At 44.3% G+C, this 24,795-nt stretch overlaps 1 protein-coding gene across 1 annotated transcript; it reads right to left on the reverse strand.

Moving 5' to 3' along the window:
* Positions 1 to 1,682: 1,682 nt before the first annotated feature.
* On the reverse strand, positions 1,683 to 24,202 carry LOC146767686 (uncharacterized). The gene is made up of 3 exons (XM_085578205.1): positions 23,622 to 24,202; positions 23,124 to 23,210; positions 1,683 to 19,863 (listed from the first exon to the last, which is right to left on the reverse strand). Exons 1-3 carry the CDS (start codon positions 23,886 to 23,888, stop codon positions 19,819 to 19,821), a joined length of 399 nt encoding a protein of 132 aa, XP_085434331.1. The 5' UTR covers positions 23,889 to 24,202; the 3' UTR covers positions 1,683 to 19,818.
* Between the last annotated feature and the right edge of the window lie 593 nt (positions 24,203 to 24,795).

Raw genomic sequence — 24,795 nt, forward strand, 5'->3', positions numbered from 1 at the left:
AAAAAAGATAAGAAAGACTGAGAAGAAGACCTGGAGAAGGAGGAGAAGAAAACCAGGAAGCTGAATCTGAACAAGAAGGAGGAAGAAGCTGGGGAGAAATGAGCCAGAGGACCAAAGCCCAGGATTGAGCAGTAATGCCCAACACAAGTGCTCAGCAGCCTCTGCCTCATGGCCCATCAATCCCACCAGCGATCAGCCTCTCCTGACCAGCTTCCTCAGCTGTCAGACTCAGCGGGACACGCTGTGGTCTGGAACATCCCTCTGCGCAGTGCGGGTTGGCTGTCTCCAGGCTCTTTGTCACCTCCTCGCGGGCAGAGCGTGGGACATGGAGCGGCTTCTAGGACCCTGCAGAGTCCTTGAGGTGGACAAGCTGCGCTTAGCAACAACCAAACTCTCCAGCTGTGATCCACAGCATTCCCATCCAGCATCCAAACCCAGCACTGTGCCACTTTCTGGGAAGAAAGGAATCCCAGTCAAACCCAGAATACTGGGAACACTCAGACAGTTCTCTGGGAAAATCTTGATTTATTTAACACCGATATTCCTATGAAAAATCTGACCTCCTTCCTTCAACAAAGTCCTGGAAGGCGGAGGCCATCTCAGCGGAGCTTCTTTGATAGAAGGAACTTCCTTGGTTTCACGGGGATCACCTCTGCTGCCAAGCATGGGGTGTTCCCCATTGGAACAGTCACAGCTCTGTGGAAGCCATGGGCTGACAACTGGTGGCACCAAGACACTGCTGGGGCATATGCCTCTAGGAACATCCTGAAGAGGGCTGGGCTCCCCTTCTCACTTCCAGGCATTTCCTGGCCAGCTGTATCTTCAGGGATGAGCAGGTCCTGCTGATAGGCACAGCTCTGGGGGAGCAGGCACACCTTTCCAAAGGGCTTCCTCCCTCTGCAGTCCGGCAGCTCTCCCTGAGGCACTGGGAGGGATTGAGGCTCTTGCCAGATATATGCCAAGTCTCGAGATCTTCCACTTTCTGCTCCTGCACTGCTGATGGCAGACAATTCTCTGGAGATGGGAACATTTGCCTTTGCTGCTGGAGGATCTTCTCTTGCACTATGCTGAGCATCTTCCTCTCTGGCACCGCCACAGCATCCTGGGAAACATGGACTGGGAACTGACAGCTCCAGGACACCTGATGCTGGGACACTTGCCTCTGGGAAAATCTTCTTGAAGAGAGCTGCACTCCCCTTTTTAATTCTGGCCATTTCCTGCCCATCTGCATCCTCAAGGAGGAGCAGGTTCGCTGACACCTGCAGCTCTGAGGGAGCAGGCACACCTGTCCAAAGGCTCTGCTCCCTCTGTGCCTCCGGCACCTCTCACCGAGGTTCTGGCTAGGTTGAAGTCTCCTGCCAGGAACAGCTGAAGTTTGGAATCCGTCCTCATTCTTCTTCTTTTCCACTGCTGATGCCTGAGAGTGCCCTGGAGGTGAAAATATCTGCCTTTGCTCCTGGAGGATCTTTGTGCAGCACCACACCACGGCTATGCTCCTGTGGCACTGCCACATCATTTTCAGAACCGTGCACAGGGAACTGCCTCCTGGAAATGGCTGCCGTGTGTCTGTCCTAGTTTAGGGCAAATTTGGGGAAAACCCTCTGGAAGGAGCCCCCAGAAAACAAACCCCCACTGCCCCTCCCCTCCCACCTGGTTTGGGAAAAAATTTTCTCTGAGAGAAATGGAAAAGAACCTGTTTATTTAAGGAACAAAGCGCTCCCCAGCACCAAAAAACAATTAACAACACCAGATGGCAACAAAACTCTTTCACCACTCTGAATAGATGAACAAATCCAGAAAGTCTTTCCTGGGAGTGGTCGCCCGGGTCTGGACGCTGGGGTTTGCTCTGGGCACTGGGAATGGCTGCTGCAGATCACAGAGGACAGGCTCTGGGTGTTCCTCAGTGTTTCCAGGTCCCAGTCCGGAGTAGGTTGGATGGTATTCAGGAAAAGGAAAGGAAATGAAAGGAAACAGTCCAGGGAAAGAATTGGAGTGCTTAGCTAAACTACCTAGGAAGCAAAGGCAAAAACAGAAGCAAGCCAAGCAAGCAAGCAAAGCAAGCAAGCCAAGCAAGCAAAGCAAGCCAGCCAGCACCATCCTCTTCTAGACAGCAGACCATGGTGGGAGGTGAACCGGCTGATAAAAAGGCAAAACAAACCTTCATTTTCAGAGTCAGTTCTGAAAGCACAGAACATAATATCAAACATAAACAGAACACCTGATTGGAGATACAAACACCATAAGGTCACCCTAGGACATTCCACCCCTTATCTCCATATCTTCAACATCATGTAAAAACTCCATCAAGTTAAAACTTGTATCTTTCACTTACTCATCCCTTCGACATTTACACATTTCCTTCTATTTCACTTGCTCAAACCTTTGACACTGTCTCATGTCTGTGTTTTCATGTACAGACACTGGCAGTAACATCCAGCAAACAGTGATATTTGCACAATAGTTTCACCTCACAATCAGATCTCCCTGAGGTACACATCATGTTGTTCCATCTCTCTGCATTATCCACCATGTACAACCTGGTCCCTGAGCAAAGACAATCCCATGAATGGGTTTGTCTGTACTGGAGGCAGAATTGATCCACACTGATTTCCCTAACAAACCTCTGACATGTGCCACTGAGACTTTATCTCTGTCTACTATATTCAGGGGCTCAGACTGGGCATGTCCTACTCGATTGGTGGAACCTCGGCTGTTAACTAACCAGGTGGCCTTTGCTAAATGTTGCTCACAATTTTTGAAAGATCCCCCACTCAATGCTTTTAAGGTGGTTTTTAACAGTCCATTGTACCTCTCCACTTTGCCTGCAGCTGGTGCATGGTAGGGGATGTGGTGCACCCACTCAGTGCCATGTTCCCTAGCCCAGGTGTTGATAAGGCTATTCTTGAAATGAGTCCCATTGTCTGACTCAATCCTCTCAGGGGTACCATGCCTCCAAAGGACCTGCTTTTCAAGGCCCAGGATGGTGTTACGGGCTGTAGCATGAGACACAGGGTAGGTTTCCAACCCTCCAGTGGTGGCTTCTACCATTGTGAGCACGTAGTGCTTGCCTTGGCGTGTCTGGGGCAGTGTGATGCAGTCAATCTGCCAGGCCTCCCCATACTTGTACTTGGACCACTGCCCACCATACCATAGGGGCTTCACCTGCTTGGCCTGTTTGATGGCAGCACACATCTCACAGTCATGGATCACCTGAGAAATACTGTCCATGGCTAGATCCACCCCTTGGTCTCGTGCCCACTTATAGGTGGCATCTCTACCCTGATGACCTGAGGCATCATGGGTCAATCATGTGTTCTCAGTCGAGGTCTATCTTTGACACCCCTATCTTTGCAGCCTGATCTACCTGCTGATTGTTTTGCTGCTCTTCATTAGCTCTACTTCTGGGGACATGGGCATCTACATGGCAAACCTTCACAGGTAGCTTCTCTACCTGGATAGCAATATCTTTCCACTCTTCAGCAGTCAAACTGGTTTTCCTCTGCACTGCCAGTTAGCCTCTTTCCACCTCTCTAGCCACCCCCATAGAGCATTGGCTACTATCCATGAATCAGTGTAGAGGTAGAGCTTTGGCCACTTCTCCCTTTCTGCAATGTCTAGGGCCAGTTGAACGGCTTTGAGTTCAGCAAACTGGCTTGACCCATCTTCTCCTTCAGTGGCCTCTGCAACCTGTCATGTGGGACTCCATACAGCAGCTTTCCACTTCTGATTCATCCCTGCAATGCGACAGGAACTGTCAGTGAAGAGAGCGTAGCGCGTTTCCTCTGCTGGCAGTTGGTTGTATGGTGGAGCTTCTTCAGCCCATGTCACTGGTTCTTCTTCATCTGTGACACCAAAACTTTCACCTTCAGGCCAATTTGTAATTACTTCCAAAATCCCAGGGCGATTCAGTTTACCAATATGGGCACGCTGCGTGATGAGAGCAATTCACTTGCTCCATGTAGGACTGGTGGCATGGTGGGTGGAGGGAACCTTTCCTATAAACATCCACCCCAGCACCGGTAGTCGGGGTGCCAGGAGGAGTTGTGCTTCTGTGCCAATCATCTCTGAGGCGGCCTGGACTCCCTCGTAGGTGGCCAAGATTTCCTTCTCTGTTGGGGTGTAGTTCACTTCAGACCCTCTGTAGCTCCGACTCCAAAACCACAGTGGTCGGCCTCGAGTCTCATCAGGCACCTTCTGCCAAAGGCTCCAGGACAGACCATGGTTCCCGGCTGCAGACTAGAGCACGTTCTTCACATCTGGTCCTGTCCTGACTGGGCCAAGGGCTACTGCATGAGCAATTTCCTGCTTTATCTGGGTGAAAGCTTGCTGCTGCTCAGGGCCCCAGTGGAAATCATTCTTCTTGCGGGTGACCAGGTGGAGAGGACTCACGATCTGACTGTACTCAGGAATATGCATTCTCCAGAAACCGATGACACCTAAGAAAGCTTGTGTCTCCTTCTTGTTGGTTGGTGGGGACATAGCTGTGATCCTGTTGATTACATCTGTAGGAATCTGACGCCGTCCATCTTGCCATTCACTCCCAAGAACTGGATCTCTCAAGGAGGTCCCTTCACTTTACTCTTCTTGATGGCAAAACCAGCTTCCAGGAGGATTCGGATGATTTTCTCTCTTTTCTCGAACACTTCTGCTGCTGTGTTCCCCCACACAATGATATCATCAATATATTGTAGATGTTCTGGAGCCTCACCCTTTTCTAGTGCAGTCTGGATCAGCCCATGGCAGATGGTAAGACTGTGCTTCTACCCCTGGGGCAGTCGGTTCCAGGTATGCTGCACTCCCCTTCACGTAAAGGCAAACTGAGGCCTGCATTCTGCTGCCAGGGGAATGCATTGGCAATATCAATAGTGGCGTAGCACTTCGCTGCCTTGGACTCCAACTCGTACCGGAGTTCCAGCACGTCCAGCACAGCAGCGCTCAGCAGTGGAGTCACTTCATTCAATGCACGGTAGTCCACTGTCAATCTCCATTCTCTTTCAGATTTACACACAGGCCAAATGGGGCTGTTGAAGGGTGAGTGGGTTTTGCTGACCACCCCTTGGCTCTCCAGCTCTCGGATCATCTTATGAATAGGAAGCACAGCATCTCGACATCTCGAGTTGTTCTGTACTGTCGACAATGCACTGTTGAAGTGGCAATTGGTACCTTTTGTTCTTCTCCCTTCAAAAGTCCTACAGCAGTTGGATCGTCAGACAGTCCAGGCAAGGTATTCAATTGGCGGATGCCCTCTGTCGCTACAGCTGCTATCCCAAATGCCCACCTGAATCCTTTTGGGTCTTTAAAATACCCCCTTTGAAGGTAATCTATGCCCAAAATACATGGGGCCTCTGGGCCAGTCACAATAGGGTGTTTCTTCCACTCATTTCCCGTCAGACTTACATCAGCTTCCACCAAGGGAAAGTCCTGTCATCCACCTGTCACACCAGTGATAGAGACAGATTCTGCCCCTACGTGTCTCAATGGAATTAACGTGCATTGTGCACCAGTATCAACCAAAGCTTTATATCTTTGTGGTTCCAATGTGCCAGGCCAACGAATCCACACAGTCCAGAAAATACGGTTTTCCCTCGCCTTTACTTGGCTAGAGGCAGGGCCCCTCTAAACCTGTTTATCCTTCTTTCCTTGGGCACATGTCTTAGAGGTTCCTTCAAGGGGATCAGACATGTCGTCATCATCATCATCATCATCATCATCATCAATTTGGCTATGGGCAACTGCAGCTGCTCTCCTTTTGGTGGAACTTCCTCTCTGAGTCCTGCCTTCTTTCAATTCATGCACCCGTTGTGCCAGAGCAGCAGTAGATTTTCTTCCCATCTCCTCATGTTTTCTCCATAATTGTGCAGGAAGAACCACAGCTCAGCTAGTGGAGTGTACCTTCTCTCCCCATCTGAGGAACGTCTGCGTTGGATACCAGAACCTCTGATCTGTACTGCCGAGATTTGGAGAAGGTCCTCTTTAATCTCCTCCCTGAGTCTCCTATTATTCTCCGCTATCTTGTCTTCTAATTTCTGCAGATGTGTTTCCACTGCTGCAATTCTGGCGTGTGTTGGGCCATGTATGGCATCTGCATATGCTCGGAGCTTCTTCACCATGTCGAGCACGGTCTCATCCCTCTCATCCCGCTTCATTATTGCTTCAATATTCATATATTCATTCATATAAAGCAGAAGCGTATTCATATGGCCCAAGCCATACAAGTTTTCACCACATCACAGATGTACATGGTACCAAGTCAGGATTCCTAGTTTCATCTGAGAAGATAATCTCTGCCACTGCCATTTCTCTCAGGCGTTGGATCCCTTTTTATGTAGTCTTCCACTGAGTCTGCTGCATATAAGGATCATCTGCACACAGGTATCTTTGTGCTACACTTCCCATGCCCAGAGGCTGTGAGGGTTAGCCCCCCTCATCATTCCTTGGTCAATGACAGGATCACGTGACAGGGATCCCAAATGTCTCACTTCAGTGCCATCCAGAATTGTAGCCTCACCTGCAGCATCCCAAAGATGGACCAACCAACTAATTACAGACTCATCAGGTCATCAAGTGTAATCCTTTCTTAGGCCACAAAGGTCTCTTAGGGAAAAGGACTCAATATTGGCCTCTGACCTTGTTGCTTTGATTCCTGATTTTATTTCAGCAGGCATTGAGGGTCCTTCTCCTGAATTATCATCATCATCATCATCTACTGGTTGACCGGTCTTTTCTGTGCACTTTCCACTTCTTGTGCTAGTTGAAACAGCCATTGGTTGAGGCTTACAGTCTGGTTTAGGTGCTAGCTTAGGCTCACTGTCTGGTTTAGCTGCTGCCTTCAAGCCGGGGGTGTTGGCTGCAGCCTGAGTGACTGGGATAGCTGCTGATTTATGTCCCTGTCCCCTTCCTCTGTCTGCTGCCCTACAGTATCTAGCAGGGTACGATAAGCATATGCCAGGGCTCAGCTCACTGCAATGATCTTTTTCTCCTTAGAATTATAATGACACTTCTCTTTCAGATACTTCACCACCTCAGCTGAGGATTCTGAATTTGTTCACATGGGAAGTCCCAGACTATAGAGTCAGAAAATTCCTTTCAGATTTGGCCCATATCCTCCCATTTCCCACACCACTCAGGATTTCTCACACGTGGGTCTACTCCTGGGTCAGGGGTCTCTTCAGCCCCTCTAGAAATCTCAGCCCTCATTCTAGAGAGACTGCAGACTGTATAGAGAAAGCTTACCAGATTAAACACCAGAAAGATGGTCTCTTTAACAGTCAGGGGAAACTGAACATTCTCTAATAGGGAGGTAAGAGATTCAGAGGAGAAGAAGGAAAGCAAAGGCTGAAAAGCCTCATCCCTTGCTTCCCCTCTAATAAACTGGCTGCACAACCATGACCATGAGCCATGCATTCCTCGAACAGACCTCAGCACCTTTATAAACCCTCTGGAAGCCATTACACCCAAACCCAGCCTGATGGATATTCTGGTCAGTGCCCTTCTACTGCAAAAACTATGTATTAGGGACAATACCAGAGCTATTCCTGAATAAGAAAATAAACCTAGGGAACATAGAGGGATTAAGATCTCAAAAAACCCTAGGGACCAGAAATACATGCAGGCCTCCACCCCAAGAGACACTATGAATTCAAACAACATGGCCAGTAACTGCTCCATACCAACACAAAGTATTTGGAACCAAAATATGATTAGAACAGGGTTTTTTCCACTCTCTCGAGCCACGAGATGGGCAGCAAAATATTTGTCCTAGTTTAGGGGAAATCTGGGAGAAAACCTCTGAAAGGAGCCCCAAGAAAACAAACCCCCACGCCCCCTTCTCCTCCACACACCTGGTTCGGGAAGAATTTTCTGAGAGAGAAGTGTAAAAAAAACCTGTTTATTTAACAAACAAAACACTCCCCAGCACCAGAAAATGAACAACACCAGATGACAAAAAAACTCTTTCACCACTCTGAACAGATGAAAAATCCAGAAAGTCTCTCTTAGGAATGATCCCCTCGGTCTGGTCACTGGGGATTGTTCTCCGGCACTGGGGATATCTGCTGCAGATCACAAAACTCAGGCTCTCGGTGTTCCTCGGTGTACCCCAGGTCCCAGCCCGGAGCAGGTTAGAATGATACTCGGGAAAGGGAAAGGGAAAAAAATGGACTGTTCAGCTAAACTAACTAACAAGCAAAAGCAAAGGGAAAAGCAGAAGCAGGAGCAAGAGCAAGCAAGCAAAGCAAAAAGCAAGCCAGCCAGCACCAGCCTCTTCTAGACAACAGACCATGGGGGGAGGTGAGCTGGCTGATAACAAGACAAAACAAACCTTCACTTTCAGAGTCAGTTCTGAAAGCACAGAACATAATATCAAACATAAACAGAACACCCGACTGGGGATACAAACACCATAAGGTCACCCTAGGACAGAAGGAAGGAAGGAAGGGAGGAAGAGAGAGGGAGAAAGGGAAAAAGGGAGAATGGAAGAAACAAAGAGTGTAAGAAAGAGAGAAAATATTAAAAATTATAAAACATTTGTGTGTATGATATTGAAGTGCCAGGACTGTTACTAGATATAGTAATGCTAAATTGAACATGTATGTGAGACCAAACCTGTTAAACTCATTGGACGACTGTTTCTCAGAATCAAGAGTGTGTTATTTCTATCTTAAGCGGCTTACTGCTACTGCACGGTATGAATATTATCACAGAATAATAGAATGGTTTGGGTTGGAAGGGAACTTAATGTTCACCGAAGTTCACCCCCATGTCATTGGCAGGGACACCTTCCACTAGACTGCGTTAAGCTCAAAGAGCCATTCAAGCTGGCCTTGAACACTTCCAGGAATGGGTCACCCACAACACCTTCCAATGTCTCACAAGCCTCATGGCAAGGAATTTCTTCCCAATAGCCAAATCAAACATATACTCTTCAGGTTTTAAAGCCATCAACACTCGTCCTATCACCATGTGTCCTTGTGTAGCTCATCTCCCTCCTTCTGGTAGGCTGCCTTCAGATACTGGAGGGCTGCTATAATATTTCCCCAGAGTCTGCTCTTCTCCAGGTTGAAAAGATGCCTGGAGGACTCAGGCTTCATTACGCACCCCCTGTGTTACACTGGGGGCTCAGACCATTCTTCTTATTAGACTTGTTGCGTGATGCTCAGCCACTGTTTATTGTTCTTCATTGTGGTACAGGTCATAAATAGTTGATTGCTTTAGTAAAGACACACTTGAAATGAGAAGAGCTAAATTTTAAAGCCAAATGAATTGGAGAAAGATTCCTAAACCTGTGGCCAGTTACCCCAGCCCATCTATTGATTGTAAATGACATTCCTTGCAGATGTTATGATCCATGAACCAACGCCAAGTGATGTATACTACTTAAGACAGATGTTCTACCTGCTTTCTGGAATATGTTCTTATGGCTATAAAACAATTGCCTGAACATTAAGAACAACAGATTACATCATGAAGTAACAAAGTGCTTTGGTTGAAAGTAAAATGCATTTTAAGGAAATTAGTTTGGGGGCTAGCACAGCAAGATCTCAGAAATGAGGGCCAGCTTAGTTCAGAGACAAGTGAAACAATTCAGGCGTGTCCTCCTGTGAAAATAGGTTACAGATCCTTCTGCACAACAGTTAACAAGCAGCATCAGAAATGTGTCCAAATAAAATACTAGCCACTACAAGTTTGCCATCCATGAGTACTAGGGCAACTCAGACTCATAGCAGTGGTTTTGCTGTTGTGCCTGTTAGAATAGACAGAAAAGAATGAGGAAAACTATTTTTCCAACTAGTTTGTTTCAGTATTGGTACAAGGGTTGTTTTCCTGCCCTCAGGAGACAGCAACAACTGTCAACAACTGAAATGCTTCAGTTTCAGAATTGTAAATGATCGGAATCGCCAATCTTTCTTTTTAAATCAAATTTAAAATGAAATTCATAACTATAAACCAGATAGCGCTATTTAAAGGTGAATGTACTATACATCCTAAAATATTCCCAGAGATAACTATTGTGTCCAAAGTCTGTTTAAAAGTCTAGAATTCCTGGTAAAAACTTGTACACAACTGAGGCACCTAAATGATAGTCTCTCGTCAGATTAATAATACTCTTCAATCTCATCACTTCTACCAATTGTTTTCCGTAAGTCCTTAGAAAACAGGAATTTAACTTTTAGTTCTATTTTTAAAAAATGACAGTGACAAGAGTTATTTGCCCTCCCTATTTTCTGAAAAGCCTGAACATCAAGCCTTAAGGACTTTCTCTTGGATTTTATTTCCTAGAAAACAAAATTTTAAAGGAGTGGCAGAGAGAATGGGAGTCTCAAGCAAAAGAATTGAGGCTTCTAATTCTTAGATTCTCTTCTTACTTACCTATGACAATAAGTGGAAAGAGAATAGATTCGAGTTTGCAGCTGTTGCACATTTGCACATACTCTTCCACTAAAGAAGAGCTCAAGGATGCCCTTCTGCTCCACAAGGTGCAGCTTCCTTCAAGGCACATCCACCTGCTGTGGCATGGAGCCCTCCATGGGCTGCAGTGTAGGTATGTGTTCCTCCACGGTTCTCCAGGGACTGCTGGGAGACAACCTGCTTCACTATGATGTCCTCCAGGGACTGCGGGGGATTCTCAGCTCTGTCAACTGGAGCACCTCCTCCTCCTTCTTGTCTCACCTTACTATCACAGAGCTGCTTCTCATACTCTTTTTTTTCCTCACTTGTCACTGCCTAGTCATATGTTTTCCACTTCTTACAATATCTTTTCTAAGAGACGGATGAGCTCAGTTGCAAAAATGTCTCTTGCTAGAAAATTACATGCTACACAAAACCATGCTTTTATAGAAAAGCATAGTGGAAGTAGGAATCTACTGCTAAAGAACCGGAAAATTGACAATGATTCACTGGAATATGTCCCTTCATTTTGCCTTCTTTCTCCTTAAGCTTTGGAAAGAATACTGGGTATAAGACAGTGTTGTTTCAAGGTGTTGGAAATCAAAATGTCCCTCAGACATTTTTGGAGTGTCTGGGTCCAGGTTAGAAGCATTTGAGACCCTGGCAGGCAGCTGGAAACAGCTGTGATTTTGGGTTTGAACCATGGAATGAGTTACCAACCTTGCAGGAAGAACAAGAAGTCACAGAAGTTCAGATATTATAGTAGAAGTAGTCACAAAGTAAAGGGAAGAATTTTTGAGTGCTGTACAGGGGGGTTTTAGGTCTTGACAGGGTGGTTTTAGTTTTGTACATGAGGGTCAGAAATTTTAAGATGGAGGGATTTGGGCCTGTCCTGTCATCCCTCTTCTTCTTCCTTACCTCCATGTTCTTGGTGATGTTGGCACTCACAGATTGGTTTAGAGTAGAAAAGCACCATTTAATATAGGCAGTAGGTATTGGGGGAAAACTTTAAACATTTAACACATAATGTACCATTTAAAAGATAACAGCAGCCCTGGGCGGGGATAGAGAAGAAGAAGACGGGAGTCAGAGAGGATGTCAGGGGTGTGTGTGCCTCTGCCTGAGCTGCTGAGCAAACCACAGCAGCCCGAGAAGAAAATCTTTTAGATAGCTTACTATAAACTTCCTTGAGACCGAACAACAGAGACTACTGAGCCTTTTTTTGGAAGCACGGGTTGGAGGAGAGATTCTTCCACCACATGGAGCCACCCCACGCCCTAGGGTGGGCTCCGGCATCAAGGAAAATTTTAGTTTAGCATTCTAGGGTGCGTGTTCAAATTTCTGTTGAGAAAAGGCACTTTGTTTTTTGTGATAAATATCATTACCTAGTAGATGATACAGAATCTCACTAGTGACAAATTCTGAGCAACAAGAGCAGATCAAAATCTGGTGAGAGCAAGCACTAGACCTGAGTGGCCAAGACAGAACTATGGAGCCATAGAATCAGCTGAATTGGAAGGGGCCCATCAGGATCATCAAGTCCAACTCCTGGTCCTGCATGGACCACATGCACACCATATGCCTGAGACCAATGTCCAAAAGCTTCTTGAACTCAGACAGGCGTGATGCTGTGACCACTCCCTGGAGAGGCTCTTCCAGGGCCCAGCCATCCTCTGGTTCAAAAACTTTTTCCTGCTATCCCACCTAAACCTCCCCTAACTCATCTGCATGCCATTTCCTCGAGTCCTGTCCTTGTAGACCTCATTTGAATACTTTCTAACACCTTCATATCTTTTTTCATTGTGGCACCCAAAACTGCCCCCAGCACTCAAGGTGAGGCCGCCCCAGAGCAGAGCAGAGCAGAGAAGAGCAGAGCAGAGCAGAGCAGAATAATTGCCTCCCTTGCCCAGCTGGCGATGCTGTGCCTGATGCAGCCCAGGACAGGATTTGCCCTCCTGGCTGCCAAGGCACTGCTGACTCACATTCAGCTTGCCACTAGCCAGAAGCCTGGGTCTCTTTCTGCACTGCTTCTCTCCAGCCTCTTGCTCCCTAGTCTATACACACCCCAGGATTGGCCTGGCCCAGGTGCTGCATCCAGAACTTGCCCTTGTTCAGCTTCATCTGGTTGGTGATTGCCCATCTCTCTTTGTCAGATCTCTCTGCAGGGCCTCTGCCCTCAAGGCAGTTCATTCATAGCTCCTCCCAGTTTAATGTCTTTGGCAGACTTACTTAATATTCCTTCAAGTCCAGGGTGCAGGTTGTTAGAAAGATGTTGAAGAGAACTGGCCCAAGGATAATACTATCTAGCTGCGGCCACACGGCAGATGTCACTGGGGCGGCCACCTTCCAGGAGTGTCTCCCTTGGCCAAGGTGGATAGCCCAAACGAGCAGCAGATGCTCACACAGGCAGATGGTGCCTAGCAGGCCGACCAGACAAGACAGGAGAGGCTCTCTGTGTAGGCTTCCAACCATTGTTCATTAACAGAAGGGCTGAAGGGACAGCGAGGAGCAGGGCTCAGAGCCCAGAACTCAGAGCCTCCAACAGGGGAGGCTCCCAGGTACTGAACTGACCAGGGCTAGGTGGGTTGAAACAACTCGAGGGCCAATGGGAGGAGGGATAAGGGCAGGCACAAAGGCAGGCTAAAGGAACAGTAACCACTGGGTAGAGAGAGGGAGAGCAACATATAACAAGGACCAATGGGAAAGTAGGAAACAGTGGACATTCTGGAACTGGGGAAGGGACTAGAAGTGATGTCCCACCAGTTATTAGCATCAAGAGCACAGAACCATGGGAAAAAAACCCTAGTTGTCACTCCAACCTAGACTCTGGTAGCCTCCCAAGGCATTCCTGCCCCTCCTTCCTCCAAATGAGATACTACATCTAGCCACTGAAATGAGGCCTCCATACTTCTTGTTCCTTAGGGCAGAAATCACAACAAATGTCTTCTTATTTGGTTCTTTTATGGCCATGCAGATATCTTTGCTTATGTTCATGCTTTTTAATCTAAACAGCAGCTGACATGACATTTGCGCACACATCAACAGCACACTTTCCCTGCTGTTACTAGCCTTAACAATTTTGTAGCCTGTGAATCAGTGACCTTCGCGACTAAATTCAGACCTTCAACATTTCTCATCAAAAGAGGAAATTGTCCGCAGAAGAAGAGAAAGCTTTGCTGCATACTCTGTAAGACTACAGAATAGATGACCATGAGTTAGCATCACAATCATTGAAGAACAGACGCTATACTTCAGCAGGGAAAAAATTCAAAGAAGAGCTCTTTTATGCAGCAACATATCTGAGAAACAAAACAACTAGGCTCTTCCAAACTGTTCCCTGCAGTATAGAGGTGTCCCTACCGAGTGAGAAAGCAGCACGGACTCCAAGAAGGCTGCTTTGCACCACCACAACTTCAATGCGAAAAACTCTTCTCCTTATAGACTGTTCCCACACATTCTACCTGATTGGCTAATTATATAAAACCACTTTTCTCACAAACAATCCTTGAGAAGAAGAGAAAAACAAAGAGTAGAGAAACACCACCTGCATGTTGCTTACAATGACAAGCTATCATAGTTTCTCTACAACTACCTAAGTCTCACAAGTCCCCTGTGAGAAAACTTACTCCTTTTCTCTCTCTCTGACCAGGCTATCACATCCACATAAATGTACTTGTAGGAATAGAGAAGATAATAGATGAGGTTTTGAAAGGCTATATTCTTGTTAGGCTAATTTGGATTTCATCCTGTCGATGAAAGATCAAGGAGCTCACAGTGGAGATGAGGAGACATGTCCAGATAACAAGATACAACAAAGCATTTTTAAAGATATTGAAAGATTCTGGTGGACTGGGCAGATAGGTTAAATCTGCCGCTCATTCACTTTCAGGGACTGAACTGTGGCGTGCTAAACCATATCTGCTGCTGTATAAAGTAAAAGAGATCCATCCAAATTGTATGGTTAGTGCGAACACTCTCATTCTCTCTTGTAAAACACTTCAGATATTACATAGTCTTAGTAACAAAATGAAATAAAGCCATTGTACCATCTTGGAATGGGAAAATATGTTCAAAATGGTTTTTTCCTCAGATTTTTTTTTTTTCTTTTTCTCCCACAACACGTGAATTGTCATTTTGAGCATTTTGGAATGCTTTCAACAGATGAACCCAGCATAGTCTTTTTATTACAGGCTTCATTACAGTTTTGTAAATATACGCCACAGTCATTACAGGTTTTTTATCTCTTTCCCAGAGACAATTTTAAAGGACTACTGAACCCCTAAAAATCATCATTTCTCTGGTTTCTCAAAGCTTTTTGAGAAAGTTGTTTTGGTTTGTTCGTTGGTTTGTTGGTTTGCTTGTTTTTAATATTGCAGCCTTCCTAATGGCTTCAGACCCACGGCAAGTAGAAGTTCCAAAGCAATCTTATTGTAAAGAGACTGTTCAAGCTAATGAACTGCCAGTCTTGGTATTTGTATGTTTTGAAATCATTTCAATGTTAAGGTTGCCTTTCTGAATCCTCAGGTGAGTTAAAACAGACCCAGTTCAATTGCTTCTGCAAATTCACCTTTCTTCTATAGGATTGTACTTCAAGAAATCTTGTTTCATTCAAACATTAAACATATCGATTTGACATCATATGTGACCCCTTCTCTCTCTGACCTGTATTTCCTTGTTTGAGTTTCTCAGTTGCTTCAAATAAGGACAGATTCTTTTCAATTCACATAGCACGTTATCGGAAGATCTCCTGCATGCTTTCTTCACTTGCTTGCATGGGAGGACATGAATGTTATCTTTTCTAGTCTGAATATCTGAATATTCTCTTTTCTAGTCTACTTTTACGTACCAGTGTGCTTCTACCTACTAGAATCAATTTCAGCTTGAAAGAACATATCAAAAAATCTCATTACTAAAATGGCCAAAAAGAATGCATAACATTTAGAATTTTAAAAAGCCAAAACAAAATGTTGAGCAATATTATCCTAGAGAAGGCCATGTATCTATGAAAAGTAGAAAAAACTTTTATTTTCAAATGCAATTATAGATCACCATTTTTCATCTGTTTGGTTTTTTTTGTTTTGTTTTTTGGTTGGTTTTTTTTTTTTTTTTTTTGAAAGCTCTGGCATGTACTTGATTCCTTTGTGAGGTAGTTCAGCTCATTCATCTGGTAAGAAAGCAGTTCAAAAGAAACAGAAAACCAGAAAAAAGTGGCAACAGGATGCTGCTTCACCCATATGTAGTAAAGCATTAGGTCAGCCTTCTGTCTTGTAGAAATGTGTCTGTCATAGATGAAAATCAATGCATAGAACTATCTTCTTGGAAGCTTTCTCATTGCTACTGAATACCTGAATCATCAGGATGGTTCAATGGTTTAAACCCAGCCCTCTAAGATACTCCCCAAACTGTTGCAATGGAATAACTTTACCAGGTGAAGAGCTTGCTATGCAGGACCTGGACGTGATGCCAAGAATGCTTTGTTGTGGATTACCATTGTTTGGGATTATTTATCCCTTCCCCTACCACGTAGGTATAGGAAAAAATTAATTAGCCACAAGGTGTTTCCAGCTGTTCTTGTCTTTTGGGATAGTAAGGATTTAGGGGAGTAAACAAAACTGTGGTGAGTTTTACAATTGACTTTATTGCTTTTTCACTTTGAATTAGTTGCTTTGCATTTCAGCTTAACCATCAGTATCATGAGAAGAATAATATCTTCCTTCCTGCTCAAAAGATGTTTAGTTATGCCTGTGTGTCATGGAATTAAAACCAAAAAACATTGGAATTGAAAGGAAGTATTGGTATGCCACAAGATAACTGAAGTGAACAATGTTTCCTCCTCAGCTTTCCACTGTGATTGTAGAATTTGAATTAGCAATTCCAAAAATTTGTCTTAGCATAATCTGGTGACATATCTCAAGAGAGCAGTGTCCTAGGGTGACTTTCTGATGCTTATATCCCCAGTGGTCTGCTCTGTTGATGCTGGCTATTATATTCTGTGCCTTCAAGACTGGTTCTGAGAGCGAAGGCAAAGAGAAGACAAAGCACAGAGTTGGTTATCAGAGACCACACTCACTCCTCTAAAAGCAACACTCCACATTCTGTGCTGGACTGTGCCATCTGGGCATGGACGGAGCAGAAGAGAGCACTTTGCTTTTTAGTTAGTTTAGCTGCTGAGGCAGAGAAGTTTTCTCTGGACTGTTGCTTTTTCTTTCCCTTTTCTTGGACCTGTTTGAACCTGCCCCGGACCGGGATTCGGGGAGCAGCGAGAGCTTTTACTTTGTGACCTACTCTGGGCAGCAGCCTTTCCCAGTGCCGGAGGGACTGATAACAGATCGGCCAGCCACAGGAGAGACTTTCTGAAGCTGTCATCTCTTCAGAGCAGCAAATGAGCTTTGTCATCTGCTAGTGTTCATTTTTTTTTGTGCTGGGGAGTGCTTTGCCTGTTAAATCAACATGTTTCTTCCACTTCTTTCCCAGGAAATTTTTCCCAAACCGGTTGGGGGGAGGGGCCATGTGGGTTGGCTTTCTGGGGGTGTCCCCTTTTGAAGGTCTTTTCCCAGATTTGCCCTAAAGCAGAACAAGTAGTATGTGCGAACTTTGAGAATGATGGAATAACTTGGGTTGGAAAAGACCATTAAGTCTAAATGTAATTAGCAAATCCAAGCAGAAAGAAATGTTTTGCTGCTTGAAGAGAACACGTGGTTTATCTGGTAAGCTTTGCAACAATTTGTCTCATCACAAGTAGACATGTCCAATGCATTAGATGGGAATATAAGAAGAGAGCTGTGCAAATAAACAGAATGATTCTCAGGGAAGGATATTTGCATGATTAGTCCTTCTTCCTGACTTCTTCAAGTGAATTCTTTTAATAAAGTGATGATTGGATTTGTTCCTCTTTTGACAGTTCTTAGGGTATTACTCACATTTTTGGCATATGAATGCCAAATGGGTTAATTCACATCATTTCTCAGATAAAGACCAAGATTTAGTGTTGCTTAAGCTGGAGGCAGAAATATTGAAATCCTCCAGCCTCCTTCTTAGTACCTCATTTGTATTCCAAAATCGGTGCACATTCTTGTCCCCTAAGATCCAACTGTCAGCCAGCTGAGCTAGCTGAGTTGATAGCAACAGGGTGCCATTAGGACGGCTTACGTGATGCTGCACACAGAAGCCCTCAGTGCGTGGCTGTAGCATACAGTAATTCCATGCAGTTGGACAATGCCAGTGCTGACTTTGGATCACCAGAAGAGTAGAACTAGAGAGATTTAATGGAGAGGTCTCTGGAGGAAGTGGCCTGAAGAAGACAGCAGAAATCCCATCTGTGTGTAGAAAGAACTGAAATGCCATTCCCCCAAGAAAATCTTCAAATATATCTAGCTTTTTCTCCAGATGATTTCTAAACAATATGCATTCCATGGAGAATTTCACTGAGCACCTGGAATACAGCTGCACTTAAGTGGATTAAATCAAGGTTGGGCAGCAGTGAAATGAAGGTTTTCAGGAATACCTGACACCCAAGTCCTGCTGAAATTTATATCTTTTGGATATCCAGATACTTTTTAGAAGAATGGATGACCATTTAGCTTCCTAATATTTTTCATCTGAAATACAAAGAAAATCTTGAACTGTGAGAGAAAACTCACATCTTTTATACCTTGAATATTTTTCTTGGTTTATTTCCTCTTTTCCAATTCATTTCTACAAATCATTTTATTAGGTAATGAGAAGTCATGCTGTATAAAAATATTGAATGCTATTCTTCCAAGTTAAGACTATTTTTTTCCTGAAACTGTTTAAAAAAAAAATAAGGAAAAGCCTACCTATATTCTCTTTTCCCCATTCCCCACACTCATTCTTGTATGAAAATAATTGAAATCTTCTATTTTGACCTTACGTGGTGCAATTCTATTCAGAAATTCAAGGATCTATTATTAGATTGTTTCCATGGTTTTCTGGGTATTCTAACTTCCCAGAACCACTCTTTGCAGCTCCATATTTTTACAGTAAGGCATCAGAGGGGTCTGTGAGAAATTTGAATGTGAAGGGGAACTAACATGCAAAATACACCTGACATATGTGACATATTTCACTTCAGAAAGTTACAGTATGCTTACATGGGACAAAATATGAAATAAATCAATATAACACAAGATTTCTAAATCTTGGAAATCTACTACCTGAACTTTGAGTGGGTTTGTAGGACTCTGTGGAAACGCAAACGTGAAGTCCAGGGAATAGAGCCAAAGGTGTATTGAGCAGGGGCACAGAAGTTGCTCTGAAGGGTGTTGTAAGCAAGCTTTGCATCCTAGAAAGATAGCAGCTGCTTCTGTTGGTGCCAACATAGAAAATTTGTGCCATAGACTAGTTTTCTGGAGACATTTGACCTGTACCTTCTTGAGGGCTTGCAGATGTGAATGACTCTGTCCTTTGATCTTTTATTTCTTTTGAATGGGCATGACCTGGTCTGCTATTGTGTACTGTACCATATCCTTTTCTAAACAGACATGTTTCAACCCTTTGAAAGCAGTAGTTGGAAGTTAGGTTGCAATCATGAGTTGGCTGTCAAAAGAATTAATTTTCTGTTTGAAGCAAAATAGCAATAGACAAATTCAATCCACTCCTATGATACAGATTCTTTTGGAATGGACAGGGTCATTTGCATTAGTGGTTGTACTGCATGTGCAAGAAGCATGACTTGCTTCATTTCTAAGGATGACAATAGTCCTCTTTGTATTAGTATAAGAATTGAATTGACCATCATTATTTTCCAGTTATTATTGTGCTGTAAAGGAAAAATAGTTTTGCATGAAACAATGAGTCAAATGCATGTATTTAACATCATTCTTGCCAGTAGTCCTCAATTCTGAAAATACCCTTCAGAAGCTGCATCAAACGAGGAAGCTAGACAGATGGCAGAATGCAGAACCTGTGTTGCCTTTAGGATTGAGTACAAAATAAATGCCAAGAAATTCTTCATGGATGCTTCCTAAGTACAAATTCATATTCAAGTTGAAAAAGAGTCAATGTGAAACTTCTTTGATGAATCAAAAAATGATGCTAATCAAGAGATGTTCTGGTTTGAAAGCAAAACCAGCGAGAGACTCCAAGTCAGAAATACAATTTATTGGTAAAAGGGTAAAGAGACAAAATACATTAAATAATACAAAAGGAAGACCACCGACCAAGTCAGAATACAACCTGACACCCCTTTGGCCAGCATGTTGGTAGCAGTCCAAATTGGAGTGGCTGCAATCCTCTTGGAGTGGCAGATGTGGTTTCTGTTGGAGCAGTGGTCCTGTGGAAAAGGTGTAGTCGCTCTAGTGGAAAACCCCAGCTGTGTCCTCTTGGGAACCTGTGGGAAGGCTGCCTCTCTGTCTAAAAATCCTGGGATATATCTAGGTGGGAATGCTGAGCTCCTCCCCCCTGGGTCGAGCATCACACCACGATGTCATTCTGAGTCACGGGTGGGTCCTTGACCATCTGTTAAACAGAAAATGGCTCCTGGAGGGAGTTATCTCTGAGCCATGTGGCAAGACATCGATGGGCCCATTAACAGGAGATAAGGAAAACTGCCCAGAGGCAACTGTGACACAGATGGCAATAGAAATCATCTTGCCTCTCAATCTCGGACAAGAGACTACAGTGCCAAGTGTGCTACAAGGCATTTTTGTAGTTAACATCATTTCCAGCTTGAAAAACTACTCTTTTTCTTGTCAAAACAGAGCACAACAGTTTGAAAAAAAGTGCATTTCTTTTTCTATTGATAAGAACTGTATATCATTAGAAGAGAGGTTTTTGAAAACAATGTTATTTTCAAGGTTAACTCTATTCATAAACACTTCACATGAAAAAATTGATCTACTGTTAATCCTGAAGACTCTTCAAGGACAATGTCTTTGTTGCATTTTCTTCTCACTAGTATAGGAGCTCAGTCTAACCTGCCTTCAAATGCTTTTTGATGTTCCTGATGCATGGCCTAGACATCCTTGTCTCCATGACCATCATTATTTCCATATCAAGTGATGAGAATTTCTCTTCATGATTGGTGAAATTAAGTACCATAACATTGATGTAAAGCCAATTGGAATTTTTTTCTCTAAAGGAATCTCTTCTTTCCTAACAAAAACCACTGGCAATAGCAAACCTACTCAGTTTTTCAGGAAGTGAAATAATACACCTGCACTGTACAATTTCTGCCTTTTTTTTTTCCAAAAATGTTCAAAAATATTTTTTTCAAAAACTACTGTTTTCTTCTTCTTCTATCACCTTAGATTTACTTGATTCCAAATAGTTTTCAACCTTTGAATTTCTTTTTCCAGCTAATTACTCTCACAGTGTGCTATAGCATATGTATTCAAAAAGGCCATTTGTACATATTTAAATGGCTTACTTCTATGATATTAAGAAATGGTTGCACTTCTATTAAGAAAACATAAAGGTGCAGTCATATTTAATCTTCACCCAAATGAAAAAAAAACCCAACGATTAAAAAAGATACCAGCAAATAATGGCTGTAAGACTGTTGCAGCAGGTTTTTTCCAGAAAAATGTGCAGTTCTTCCCAATTCTGTTTTTCCCTCTGATTATTTCATACAGGAATATTTTTACACAGTCTTCTAATAGTGGCATGTTACTACTGGGGTAGAGTATTGCCCTGCCAGCATTGGAATTGACTCTATTGTAGTTGTGTTCAAATTTGCTGATGGGACAAGGTTTCTTTGATGAAGACACTTTAGCAAGCAAGAGAGCCTCTTAGTCTTTAGATGCTGTGAGTCCCAGAAAAAAGATGAATGAGGTGATGACGTGCCTTGTGTTCTGAACAGAGATCAAAAACTACCTTCTGGGGTCACCCCCGTCTTTGTACAGGAAGTGCACAGAAGGGTTGGAAGCAGCACTTTTACCCTCTTTGCATTCTTTAGTAAATGTGAGACAGAACTTGCAAGAAGGTATGTGCAAGAAGACTCTTTTTCTGCAACTGTTAACCAGACAATAGCTCTGGGAAAACTGGCAGTGGCAGAAAGCAAGCCCTTCCTGGGAAATTGACTGAAATTGTTCAGAAGTTACTCCCATTCACTGTTGCTAAGATCCGCTGTCTAGCTGTCAGATATGGTTGGGACCATGTTGAAATAATTAGAAACAATGGACTGATGCTGCAATATTGAGTCAACATAGGTATTTTCCATAGGTGTCATGGAAAAATATTTCTATTGGTAAAAAGGAGTTGAATATAAAAAAAGAACAGTATGGTAGGAAAAAAAATTACATCAATAGAATGAAAATGCCTATAGAGTTCTTCTTTTCAAGTTCCACAGAGAGAATATTTCATAACGAAGGTGGTGAAACTTATGAAGAAGTAGAAGTACATTCTACATGACTGGTGCACAAATTCGTCTTTCCAACTTACAAAAAAACCCATATGATTAAAAAGACAAATTTTCTTCTTTGTGGAAAAGTAGCCCATTAGTAATTTCAACAAAGGTAGGATTCTATCAAGTATTCCTACAAGACAGTAGAAGTACTATGGAAAGCCTTTTGGCATGTATTTAACTCCAGGAAACTTGAGAAAGCAGAAGAGTCTTTCCCTGCTGCAAGCTGTATTTCCTATTTGCTACTGCTGCTTGAACATTGTCTGAAGAAAACTTGCACAAAGAAGACTATTGTACAGCAGCAACTGCAAATCTCCATTCTGGTCCAGCCAGTTTTAACTAGAAAGTATGAGACACACACTCTAGTTAAATAGTCTAGTGCATAGATGGAGTATATCATCACTAACAAAAAGGGAGTCTGGATAATGGAGCAAATGCAGATGAATTTCAGGGAAGGAAATGATTGGAGAACTAAGTGCAGTCCCTCGACTTGACAAGAAATGGCATCCAATAATCCCAACCAGAAACATATAGAACTCCATTTTGAAAAGGGTTACATTTATGGTCTTCTCTTCTTCCTATATGAAGGAACAGTGTTTTGAATCAATCTTCAATATCGTATGGCTAAACACCTTAAATGTCTTTTTTTCTTTCTTTTTTTTTTTTCCTCCAGAATCAACTGTCTCAAAACCTCTTTAAAAGTGACCTTTTCCCTTGAGATGCCATATTTTAAAATAGCATCTCATCATTTGACAGGGTATTCCAAACATCATTTAGAAATTTAGACTAAAAGTAACATTCTTCCTAGTCATCTTTTTTTACAGCTCAGTGCTAACATAGGCAGCAAAGAAGAGAACAGAGCACAGCTCTTTCTGGAACATCTTGAACAAATGCCATTGCTGATGTTCTAATCATTCGCTTCACCAAAATACCCAACGGTGAAGAAAAGAATGTGAAGACATGACTAGTAGCATCATATGGCAATGTGTGGGTGTGATTTATCAAGTAGAATTTGTATTGCATAGATGCTACTTGGCAAACAGCAAATGAAGGGTTTTTTTTCAGATCTCAAACTGATGTTACATGTCAGAAATTGAATAAAAAGGTAATGAGAATGATATTTTTTGACTCAGTGAAGATGAAACTTAATTACACCCCTACCATGGACATCTGAATCTTATTAATAGACAGTGTCTGATTTAGAAAAAAAGAAACAATTATCACCGTTGAAAGAAACGTATGTCCATGAAGACTTTGCTGATGGAACATAGCCTATTCATTGGCTGAAATGAAGCAGGTAAACAGGACAGATGAAACATTTTTTGTGGATCAAACCTTTGTTTTCTAAAGCGATGCTGACAGATGGTGAACTCACCAACTTGGGTATTGCACAGTAGATAAGGGTACATAACTTGCTACACTTCCCTGAGGAATCATCATCCAAGGGGATTTTCCCCTGCATCTGGGAAAAGAGAGATAAAGAATTATTTACATTCTTCTCCAGCTCTTTCTCAGGCTTTTTGCCTGGCTAGAAACTCTTAGTTTCTTTCTTTGACTGAATCTGAGTCCCACATGTCCTCCTTTTTAGTTTAAAGAAGGAGGCGGTGTTTGTCTCCTTTCTGCAAGGTCTCTTGGAGAAGAGAGGACAAACACGACTCCGAGGTTCCCTAGTTGATAATTCAAAACCTCATTGGCTCAGATCGGTCAAAGAGCTTCCAAACTTATAATTTTCAAGGAATCAGTTACCAACTCTAAGACAGTAACAACTCACTGTCAGACTGTCAAAGGATTGGCAGTCCAACTTGTCAAAACCCATTTCCCAGTGTGACTATGACCTGACAGAAAAGAAGGTATTTACAACATGCGCACATACCCAAATCAGCGATGAGCCTCGTGGCGGCGGCAGCTCTTGCAGCTGGAACGCAGCAGGCAGCACGGGCACCGGAGCCGCAGCGGGCAGCACCGCGGCTGCGGCAGCTCCTCCCGGGACTGACACCGGTGGCTCCGGGATGAGCGCACTCGAGGCTGTCACTGCTGCTGGAGCAGCGGTGGGCGTGACAGTGAAGTCCGCCGTCGGCAGGGGTGGCTCCACGGCAGGCGTGGCGTGGAAGGCAGGCACCACCCCGGCACGGGAGTCCATCCCACAGTGGGCAGGGTGGAGAAGAATATGGCTGTCCCGCCCAAGACGTGCTGTTGAACAACAGATGCCGGCGCCGTAAATGAAATCCAATCAACCAGTCCGCATGTCATGCAGAGGGGCGCACAGGGAGGCAAAGCCTGTCCCGCCGGCACAATTGGAATTCCTGCGGGTGGCGGTAGGCGTGCCAGGCGAGGGACCAAAGACTGCAGTGGAGTCTGCACGGGCTCCATCAGCAAAAGAGATGGGGGGAGGCAACCGCACCCGCTGCGCCTGGCGACGTGGGCAGCACCGGCCCCCCGCCAATGCAGTTTGGAAAGCGGGGGGCTGCGGGGCCGCGGGCGGCGGCGGCTCCGCCAGCCCGGGGCCGCCCCGCGCAGTCCATGCACCGCCGGCTGTGCTGAAGCTGAGCTGCGGCAGAGGCACCCCCGCTGCCTCGGGAGGGGCGGGCGGTGTCAGCGGCACCGCGCTCTGGGCAGGGTGTGCCCGTGCGGCCAGCCGCCGTGCGGGCTGCGGCGCGGTCCGCCTCCGGGATCCCCAAACGTTCCGGTCGGAATCCCTGCCTGTGTCCAAGGCTATGTCGATGCCTGCCCAGACTGCAGCCAAGTCGAACGCTGTAGTATCTCCTTTGCGCATTTGCGCCGTGAGACAGTTGAGCCAGACCTTACAATCAAAGGGGGATCTAGGATTCACAGAAAATCCCCAGTCCCTAGCCCAACAAAGTCTGATCAGTTCTTCCTCAGAGAGCCAAGCTCCAGTAAGAGGGATGCTGGCTCGCCAGGCAGTCAAGACTGCTTGCTCGACTGCCAATGGCTGTTTTCCCATTTTTAGGAAACCTTTCCCTAGCAGATGTCAACTTCAAGAGTCCTACAGTCCGCTATTCCAGGAAAAACCCGTCCCGCTCAGTCCC

This window comes from Lonchura striata, chromosome 4 (assembly GCF_050655825.1).
Source record: "Lonchura striata isolate lonStrDom1 chromosome 4, ASM5065582v1, whole genome shotgun sequence".
Classification (NCBI taxonomy): domain Eukaryota; kingdom Metazoa; phylum Chordata; class Aves; order Passeriformes; family Estrildidae; genus Lonchura; species Lonchura striata.

Bases quoted from the DNA above. Each gene is read 5' to 3' on its own strand.
- LOC146767686 (XM_085578205.1), bottom strand. From the start codon at position 23,888: ATGGACTCCCGTGCCGGGGTGGTGCCTGCCTTCCACGCCACGCCTGCC. The intron at 23,211-23,621 runs GTATGTGCGCAT...CTCTTTTCCCAG, and splicing joins GAGGCTCATCGCTGATTTGG to ATGCAGGGGAAAATCCCCTT. The intron at 19,864-23,123 runs GTGAGTTCACCA...TCTGTTTAACAG, and splicing joins ACTGTGCAATACCCAAGTTG to ATGGTCAAGGACCCACCCGT.